The sequence below is a fragment of the Leptonychotes weddellii genome, chromosome 13 (assembly GCF_054177405.1).
Source record: "Leptonychotes weddellii isolate Sample4059 chromosome 13, ASM5417740v2, whole genome shotgun sequence".
NCBI classification, from domain to species: domain Eukaryota; kingdom Metazoa; phylum Chordata; class Mammalia; order Carnivora; family Phocidae; genus Leptonychotes; species Leptonychotes weddellii.
Window position 1 is genome coordinate 57992041 of NC_138381.1, and position 10456 is coordinate 58002496.

General features: G+C 55.0%; 1 protein-coding gene across 1 annotated transcript; it reads left to right on the forward strand.

The window, feature by feature from the left end:
- Positions 1-2816: 2816 nt before the first annotated feature.
- SDF2L1 (stromal cell derived factor 2 like 1) lies at positions 2817-4886 on the forward strand. Its single transcript, XM_006751418.3, has 3 exons — positions 2817-3045; positions 3429-3625; positions 4483-4886. The coding sequence occupies exons 1-3, from the start codon at positions 2826-2828 to the stop codon at positions 4762-4764; spliced, it is 699 nt and encodes a 232-aa protein (XP_006751481.1). The 5' UTR covers positions 2817-2825; the 3' UTR covers positions 4765-4886.
- Positions 4887-10456: the final 5570 nt, after the last annotated feature.

Consider the following 10456-nt stretch of genomic DNA (forward strand, 5'->3'; position numbering starts at 1 on the left):
GACCCTCCCCCCTCTCGTGTGCTCTCTCTCTCTCATTCTCTCTCTCTCAGATAAATAAATCTTAAAAAAAAAAAAAAAAAAAGAAACTCTGTCTGCATAAAAGAGCCTGGGGCGGGGGGAGGGGGGAAGAAAAGAGCCTGGAGGGGAGCCCTAGGGCTCTGAGACACGGTAGCCTGCACGATACCTTTCAACTTTCCAAGGCTCTCTGCCAAGTCCTCAAGGGGGGGGGGGGAAGAGAACATATCCCCACCCTGGCCTCAGAAGCACATATCTAGAGAATGTGAAGCAAGAAACACTAGTCCTCTTGCAGCTTGTGCTCCGAAGTCCCAAAACAGCATTTCTGTGCCATTCTCTTGGTCAAAGCAAATTGCCATGCTGGCCCAGATTCAGTGTTTTGATGAGAGAGTCCATGTCTTGATGAGAGAAGCAGCTTACACCTATGGGGATGGGAGGAATTGTTCCTAGCCATATTTGGAGGCCAGCTTACCACCCCCCCGCTCCCCGCCCCGTAGCTGATTGCACCTTGAGCAATCCCTGGAACCAAGTTGAGCAGATGAGCATGTGAACCTGAAGACAATCTGTGACTGGAAAGTGGAGGTCTGTGGAGACACCATAATCTGCCCTGAGCATCTGCCCATAGGGTGAGCTGGGGAAGGTGGTCTGCAGGGGGTAGGCAGGGAAAGGGAATAGCTGCGAGAAGGCATGAGGCCCTGAGAAAGTCGAGGGACAACCACGTTGTCTTCTCTTACTCCAGTTCTGGGGTCTTTGCTATACTTGGAATCCTGTTTTTGCCTGTGGGGGAGATTGCCTGCTGTGTCCTCACCATCCTCTGGTCTTATATGCAGTAGGAAGCTGTTGGCAGCTTTAAGCAGGTGTCTGGCATGATTTGATATATATATATATATTTTAAGATTTTAAGTAATCCTTACACCCGCATGGGGCTCAAACTCACAACCCTGAGATAAAGAGTTGTATGCTCCACCGACTGAGTCAGCCAGACACCCCTGATTAAAAAAAAAAAAAAAATTTAAAGTAGGCTCCACACCCAACGTGGGTCATGAACTCATAACCCCTGACATCAAGAGTCACATGCTCTACTGACTGAGCCAGCCAGGTGCCCCCTGATATATGCTTTCTAAGGTATAAATCATTTCCCTGTGTGGAGAGTGATTTGGAGGGGACTGAGCAGTGGAAGTACTGAAATCTATCAGGAGGCAATGGTCCATATCTGGAGAGGCAATACCGATATCGATAGATATCCATCTGGAGAGTGTCTTGGATTAGGGTGGTGATAAGGAAAGCAGGAGAGATGCTTTACAATCTGTTTTGGATTTAGAGCCATCAAGATGTGTTGGATGAGATGTGAGAAATGTGGTAAAGAGAGGAATTAAAGATAAGTCCCAGTTTGGGGGCTGAATCAAGGCAAATGGAGGTGCCATTACTGAGACTCAGAAGCCTTGGGGAGAGGGGGGAGAAGTTTGAGGGAGGAGACCAAGAATTCTGCTCTGGACATATTAAGTCTGAGATGCTTGTTGGTATGCCCAAGAGGACATATCCATTGCTTCCCAGATTATACTCTAGCCCCTCCACCGTGGAGTGGAGGCCCCTCAAGTGAGTGCAGGGTCTGCCATTGCCAGGGCAGACCTTTAGCAATTTAGACACCCTAAACCCTGAAAAGATCAAGTGTCTTATCCCATATGTAATTCAAAATAGAAACACTATTAAACACAAAAACCCCCAAATTACATGTTGCTGTAATTAAAATGACTTTACTCTGGATTTTTTGAATGCAAAATTCTGAATGATTTAATTAAACTTTTCTCCCTGCTTTGTTGGTGCCTCAAGTGCACGGGTAGTCAGCCTATTGAGTAATGTAGCCCAGAGCCAGTTCCCCAGTGGCCCCCAGCACAGGGCCTGGAGTTAAGTCAACATAAGAATGTTCCACAAATGAATAAATAAACAGTCGTATAAGTTTTCCTCCCTTGAAGATTGAGCTGACAGCCCTCTGAGAAGGCACTGAGACAGCGACCCACTCATATCAGAAACCTGGCACACTTAGTACCCACAGTCATTTGGTCTCCCAGGGTTCTGGTTTCCTAAGAAACTTTGGGGCTTTCTGGTGAGAACCTATCATTATCCTCAACACCACAGATCCCTGCTGCCCTCTGCTGCCCAATGGCCGAGTGCATGTGATTCTGCCCTGGAAAGAGTCAGTGAGTTGCCAGGGGAATTAAAAAACCCCAGGGTCCAGGGACTGAGGTGACCCATTCTCAGAAAGGTGTCAATGACCGAATGACTGGGGAATTAACTAATCCCGGGATCCAGGGACTGAAGAACCAAGTTATCCAGTATCTGAGATCCATCGACCTCGTGACCACAAAATCTAGTGGTCCAGGAACCCTGAAGCTGAGGACCCAGAGTTGAGAGGAAAGATCGTGATTGAAAGCCCGACGATCCAAGATCAAGGGGTTTTGTGAACACGTGCCCGCAGGGTCCTGTGATCCCCAGCCAGGTGTCCAGGGTTTCAGCGGCCCCTGGGTGGGTCGTCCGAAACTACAGCGCCGCTTCGCAGCGTCTCTCTAACCTCTCGGCGCCGCACCAACTTCCCTTAGCATTCATTGGTGAGTCCTTGGAAGCGTGGACCAATCAAAGCCCTCCTCGTGTCTCCAGCCCCCTCCCAGTCGCCGCTCTGGCAAGCCGGGGGCGGGTCCACTCAATGCCGACCCAATGGCAATGCAGGCGGAACGCCGTGCTGGCTGGCGATTGGCTGCCCATACAGGCTCTGTCAGAGCCGGATTGGCTGGTGGCGGAGACGGAAGCGTCCCATGGGCCTGAGCTGCCGGAGCTCGGCCGGGGCGATGTGGAGCGCGGGCCGCGGCAGAGCTGCCGGACCGGCGCTTCTGGGGCTGCTGCTGACGCTCTTGGTGCCGAGCAGCGGTGCCGCCAAGACCGGCGCAGGGCTCGTGACCTGCGGGTCGGTGCTGAAGCTGTTCAACACGCAACACAGGGTGCGGCTGCACTCGCATGACATCAAATACGGATCCGGTGCGCGGGGCCCGGGACTGGGGTATCATCAGGGGGGCGGAGCCCGGGGCCGGGGGTTTGAAGGTGGGGTGGTCTTGGGGGACTCTGCAGGGCTACGAGTCTGGGGGTCATCAAGGAGCCTGGCTGGGTGACCAAGGGGGCCAAGGACCGGCCGTTTTAAGGGGGTCGTCGGGATATCGGGGTCGAGGAGGGTCGTCCGGGAGCTGCAGGCCAAGGGACTTGGGAGTTCAGCCAGGGGCCAAGGGCCAGAGTTGGGGGCTGGGAGTGAGCCGTTGGGGTCCCAGGATTGAGGTTGTCTTGGAAAGTTTATGGTGTCTGGGTCAAGGGTAGGGAGTTCAGAGATTGACCGCGACCTCGGGGTGGGGTGGGGTGTCGCCCCTCAGGCAGCGGCCAACAGTCGGTGACTGGCGTGGAGGCGTCGGACGACGCCAATAGCTACTGGCGGATCCGCGGTGGGTCGGACGGCGGGTGCTCGCGCGGGTCCCCGGTGCGCTGCGGGCAGGCGGTTCGGCTCACGCACGTGCTAACTGGCAAGAACCTGCACACGCACCACTTTCCGTCGCCGCTGTCCAACAACCAGGTGAGCCCTCGCCCCAGAGAGGCTCCTTGTGTGTGTGTGTGGGGGGGGCAGGGACAGAATCTAGACTCTTCCTCTCAGTGGCTCTGAGCCTCAGCTTCCTGTGTGAAATGGGAATTTCAATTCAGAAATGTTTACTGAGCACCACCTCTGCGGGGCAGCTGACAGGAAGAGAGATCTGCTGGATAGCTTATCTCCTGGGGTTGGGTTGGACCCAGGAAGGGGACTCACAAGGCCTTTGGGGTGGGGAATATGAAACCTGGCAGGGGAGGAGAAACGCAGGTTGGGTCTGGAAGGATGAGTAGTTCTCCAGGCCACAGAGGGGAGGAATTGGGGCTTTGCCTGGCCTGGGGAAGAGCTTGTGCTCCAATGGAATTCACTGGAACTGGAAGATGGAGAGGTGGAGGGGTGGAGTTGGGGTATAAGGGGGTTGTGGGGTCAGGGAGGGATTGGGGAGGAACAGAGGCTGCTTGGGGGACTTGTCAGAAGAGAGAGTATGAAATAGAGACCTATCGGCCTAGGGGTTGGATGTCATGCTGAGTGAGGCTCAGAGAGGTTAGGAAGGGGAACATGAAGGAGAGAGGAGGAGGTCTTAGCTACTTGGGTGCCAGTGGTTATCGCCCAGACAGATGGGGTAGGATGTGCATGTGTTTGAAGAGACCGTGTTGGGGAGAGCCTACTGGATGCTGGGGGTGACAGGAGTAGTGTCCCATTTTTCAGCTGTGGAAGCTGAGGCTCAGAAGGGTATAGGGAACGACTCAAGGCCCAGTGCCCTGGGTGTGAGTGCTGCTGCCAAAGTGACCACAGGGGATTCAGTGTGCCTCTGGTGAGCACTGTCCTTCTATCCCCTGCACCCATAGGAGGTGAGCGCCTTTGGGGAAGACGGTGAGGGTGACGACCTGGATCTGTGGACCGTGCGCTGCTCAGGGCAGCACTGGGAGCGAGAGGCCACTGTGCGCTTCCAGCACGTGGGCACCTCTGTGTTCCTGTCAGTCACTGGAGAGCAATATGGGAGCCCCATCCGTGGGCAGCACGAAGTGCATGGCATGTCCAGTGCCAATACACACAACACGTGGAAGGCCATGGAAGGCATCTTCATCAAGCCCAGTGTGGATCCCTCTGCAGGTCACGATGAACTCTGAGTGCCATGGATGGGTGGATGGAGGGTAGCAGGGTGGGGCATCTGCAGGACCACTCTTGGTGGAGACTTTGGGTTTGTAGGGGTTCTTAAGTGCCTTTGTGATTAAAGAATGTTAGTCTGTGATTGTGTTTTGCTGTAAGCCTGGGGGTGACCAGGAGGTGCCAGCCTCCCTGACCTGGTTCACCATCTCTTCCTTAGTGCAAAACCTCTTGTCTCCAGCACGGAATGACAGTTCAACCCATCCAAACCTTGATGCTCTTTCAAGTATTCCAACATTGCCATCACAACACCCCTCTCCACCCTTTGATGGTCTGATGGCAGGTGACCCCAGTTCCCTAGCCCCTGAGGTCCATGAGCCTTTGTGTTAAATTCTCACACCCTAGCCTGCCTGGGCATGTGGCATCTCCAGCCCCCACTACAACTTTCCAGGGTCCCAAGGAGATAACAAAACTTCAAAAGATTTTGCAAGGGAAGGTAACCACAAAGACCTGCTACCTGTAGAGACCTGAGAAGGCTTCCTGGACGGAGAGGCACAATTCCGGCAGGCAAAGCATTGCAACTTAAAGTCAGGAACAATAAACAGGAGGGCCCTAATAAAGGAAGGGAACAGTTAGTTTTGCTGGTGTGTAGGTGACCTCTAGAGGTTATGGGGGATACTACAGACTTCTTGGACTTGCTACCTTGGCCCAGGTGGGGCTGTATATGTAGGAGGGGAGGGGTTTAAGGGAGCTGCTGGGGGTACAGAGTGCCACTTTCTGAATGAGAATACAAGAGCCCAAGGAGAACCTGGGCGTAGCAGCTGGTGGGAAGGGCTTGGAGGAGTGTGGGCAGAGCACCTTGCAGGTGAGAAATCAATTGGCCTTATGGGGGTGTGAGAAAAGCTCTAGCCAATTGTGAGACTTGATGAGAAGTGGCTCACACTGTAGGCCCTGGACCATTACTTCCCCACCCTTTCAACCCATGAGCTCCTGCTCTGGTCAAACACAGACCTTCTGATCCCTCCATTGCCAAACGCATCAAGCATTGTCTACAAGTTTAAGCTCCTCTCCCATCACTTACCTGACCTGCGACATGATTGTGGTACACCTAGACGAATAGCAGAAGCAAACAGTGTACAGCATGTAGGATCCTTGGGGAACCAAGGCTGAAGCTGTGGGAGCACTTAAGATGGCTCTAGACAGAATGCAGGACAAGACCAAAAATTAAATTGCAGCAGCAGAGCATGCATTTACTGAACACTAAGTGTCGGGCACTTGGCCAACGATTTACACAGTATCTCATTTGCTCCTGGCAACAATTCTATGAAGCAGGTTCAATTGTCTTAATTTTGCAGAGGAGGCAGCAGGTTGGTAAAGATTTAACCCAGCTATACCTGCCTCAGAAACTTTTGCTCTCAGCCGTTGGACTGAGAGAATAAAATGGGGGAGGGGGGGAAGTAGTGATGCACTGTAGCCTAACACTCCCCCCCCCAACCCCGCACCAACACACATACATACACACACTGCAGCTGTGTGAAGGCTGAACGGTGTGTATCCTTATGGGTCATCAGCTCTGGGTAGGCACTTAATGTGTATCCACAAAGTGGATAGCAATCGCGGGGGGGACTCAAGCTGGCACCCTCTTCCCCTTACCTCCCCCAGATCCACAAGGCTTCACGGGCTCCAGGACCAGATCTCTGCAGCCCAGGCCTAACCGGGTGGCTTCAGGTCAAGCCAGGCGATGAGGTGGGGTTGGTTGGGGAGCGGGGGCTACCTCAGCCGGGAAGCCCACTGCAGCCGAGTATCTTGTCCGGGAGGCACGGGGAGCGATGTCAGCACGCATAATGAAGCAGCCCGCGGCCCTGCTCCACAGAGAACTAGACAGAGGGTTCGGGCGTTTTCCCAGGATCGCAGGCCTCTTCCCAGTGGGCTCAGCTGCGCGGACGGCGCCCCCCTCCGGGCTTCCAAGTGCTCTTGCCCGCGCCGCTATTAAACTCGCGGAGACTGGAGCTGAGAAAAGGCGGGCAAAATTCCTTTTGATAAGTTATGAATGGGGAGAAAGTGTTTGTAGTACTCATTGTTAAAACCACGGAGCCGGGGACTTGGCCCGCTCCCGGCCAATCGGAGCCCGGAGGCTATTTTGAAATCGTTCCTGTTTCAGCCAATAGGCGTGCAGGAGGCGAAGCCCCGCTCCGGCTCCGGCCAATGAGCGCGGCGTTATGCTAAGAAGCCGGGGGCCGGGCCCCGCCGACTGTCAGCGAGTTAAAGATGGAGCCGGCGAGCGAGAGGGCGCCACGAGGTGCGGGGTCGTCCTAATGGGGATGACGGGAGCGACCAACCGCCAGGACCTTTCTCTCGCTAACCTTCCGCGTCCTGTCCGGCCTGGTTTGGAAGGGGCGTTCCGCCGCGTGAGTAGCAGGGTCCGAGGTGAAGGGCACAGGCAGGGCGGCCCTACCCGGCGGGACTGTGCGGAGGGGCGCAGCCCGGACCCCGGGCGCCTTCTCCGGGCAGGGGACTCCAGAAGGGCGGGAAGCCTCCCTTGTTCTTTTGCTTCGCTCTGGGCCGCCAGGAAGAGAATCTTTAGGACTGGAGCCCAAGTTGGGGGCTAGGGGCCAGGGATGGGGGCCTGAGCCGGCAGGGGAACGTCGTTCGGAACCGGGCCACCCTCCTTCTCTCGGAGCCGCAGACCGAGTGAGGACGTAGGGTCGTCGGGCTGTACCCACCCTCGCTCCGTGCGCGAGTGGGCTTCGGACTGCGGTGGAGCGCGGGTCCCTCTCCTTTGTGTGTTTGCCCCCTCCCCCGTCCGCTCCCGCTCCTGGGTTGGAGCTACCCCTCAGTCTGGGGTCTCTCCCGCACCGCAATGTGGAGCGTGCTGGGGAAGGGCCGGGACATTTCCGACGACCTCCAGGACCACAGCCCTGCCGAAATCCTCCCTGCCTTGAGGTCCAGGACAGGGCCCCTAGTCCCACCCCACCCACCCACGGTTGAGCTTCCCGCCTTGAGCTTACTGGGGGCCGTGGGGGTCCCCCCAGCTGGCCCCAGGTGCTCTGACGAGGTTGCACTACTGTGCTCTGAGAAGCAGTGCAATGATATTGTCAAAGCATCTAGGACCAGCCTTGGGAACCCCTCCTTCCCCACACTACCAACCCCCTCCCCAGGCCGGGCCCCTTGGGCCTGCAGGCCCTCTCCCCGCCCCCCCTTCCCTGGCCTCACTCCCTTCTCCATGGAAACTTGAGATCCTGGCCAGGCCTGGGCCTCTAGGGTCAGAGGGCACCCTTCCCCCAAGGCAGAAGCCCCACCCCAGTGGGCCTGCATTCCAGGTCTCAGATCCTCACGGACCACCACCGGACCACCACCGGGAGAGGCGCTGGCAGGCCTGCCTGACACTCTTTCCCTGTTGCACTACTGTGGGCCACTGGGAAGCAGTGCAATGATGAAAGGGCATCGGTCAGGCCCAGCCCACCACCCATAGCGCCTGAAGGGAGGGAGTTTTGGGGCCTCACTCCACTTCCTAGCAGTTAGGAGCAGGTGCGGAACTGGGCTGGACCCTCCATCAGAGGATTAGGTGAGTGCAGAGCTGGGGGATCCTCCCATAAATTCTCCTTCTAGGTTATGGCTGGACAGGAGCAAGGGGCAGAGGCCCTGGATTCAGAAAAGCTCTGGTTTGAAGAAGATCTTTCCACACTAACTCCCTGGGTAAGACTGGGGACTCCAGGTTCGGTCAGGGCCTTGTGGAGAAATGGAGACCCACTGTGTTGCCTGGCTCAGACCCAGCTCAACTTTGAGCATGTGCAGGTGAACTACACCCAGCCCTCCTTGAGGGCTTGGGGAGGGTCAGACTCTGGAGAGAACATTCTCCTGGGTTCTTAGGAGCAGCACTATCTGGGGTGGGTGGGTGGACTTGGGCTATGAAGCCCACAGGTGATACCCATCAACCATGCCAGTTTGTTCTCTTACAGGGAGGTATGCTGCCCTGAGACTGCAGGAGGGACCAAGAGGTGCCTGGCATGCACATCCTAACAGCTACAATTAGGGGGATTGCCAAGGAGCCAGGCCCCAGGCGTGCCTGCAAGGCCACCTCCTCTATCAGGACCTGCCGCAATGCAAAAGGCTTTTTTATGTGCCCAGTGAGTCATTCAAGCCTGTCTCCTTTGAGAGGAGGCCTACGTTTCCAGATGGGCATTTGGGAGTACCTCTCACCCCTGGCTGAGCACATCAAGATGTCAGCTTCACCGCCACCCTGGGGGGTAGAAGACCGGGCATCCATGGCTGGAAGTGGCCATCCTTATTTCTGGGTAGATTCTGTGCCCACTGGCTGGAGACCCTCATACAGCTGTCTCTGGCCCTTGCTGGGGGATGCTTGTGAACTCAGGGCTTTGCTCATATGTTCCCTCCTATGGAAAGCCTTTCCTGGGCTCCACAGCATCCAATATCCCTCCAGCAGAGCCTGTTAGATTGAAATTTCTCATTGTGGCTGAAGTCCTCATTACACTGGGAGCCCTGAGGGCAGGGACAATGTCCCTTTTTATATCTCTCTTGGCAGTGCCTGGCACAGAGGAGGGGGCCAATACAACTTTAAAAAATACAAATAAGTACATATAGTGTGAAGTATTATTAGCATAACATGGTGGGGGGGATTAATTAGGGGTCTGTTTGACCCCTCAGAGGATTTGTGCTGTATATAAAGGCAAATACTATATATTTCAAAGTAAAGTCTTTTTTTTTTTTTTTAAGATTTTTATTTATTTGACAGAGACCCAGCTAGAGAGGGAACACAAGCAGGGGGAGTGGGAGAGAAGCACACAGCATCAGGAAGTAGAATGAAGATTTGAACCCATGTGTATCATATCTGTTTGCACCCCTAGGCTAAAATTTTTTTTCCTCCTTGATTGTTTCCATCTTGCTCTCTGACCTCAAAGCAGGAGGAAGTGAGGGCCTACGCTGGGAGAGGGTTGGTGGTTTGGCAGTGGGAGGTGAAAAATCTCTTTTGACTTCTCAGATACACTCCATGGATCTCAGGTTGATCGGGGTGAATGGGTGTGGAGGGCGACAGAGAGGAAGCAATCCAGGGTGGACCCCCTTATCAATGTGGCTGCGGTGGTTGGTGGTGACATCGCTGATCAAGTAGGAAGGGAGAAGAGAAGCAGGTTTGGGGTTGGGAGGGAAGAAGTATGCCAAACTGGATATGTTCAGCATGAGACGCCCAAGAAACGACCCCAGCCGAAACTTGGATGTGGTTCTGGAATTCAAGGGAGGTCTGAGCCTGAGACGCAGGTTAGAGTTAGTTAAGTCAGCTCTGAGTTGGGACCAAGAAGTGGGGTAAGATCGTCCCAGATGGTACCCTGAAGATGGGGCCTTCTGAAATGCATAAGGAGCAGCTGGAGATGCTCGTGAAGAGGAAACCGCGAGTACAGAGCAAAGGAGTGGTCATACAGGGGAAGAGAGAAGACAGAAGCTGAGGAGGGTTGGGTTTGATGCTGGAGAGTAAATCAGGAGAGGAAGAGTGAAGTCTGGGACTAGAGGAGTTAGGGACTGAGTGAAGCCCTTGGGGTGTTGTCTACAGACCGCGAGGAGGGAGGGCGAGCACAAGGAATGGGGAGGGGAGAGAGCTTTAAAGAAGTTTGAAGAGGGGCGCCTGGGTGGCTCAGTTGGTTAAGCGACTGCCTTGGGCTCAGGTCATGATCCTGGAGTCCCGGGATCGAGTTCCACATCGGG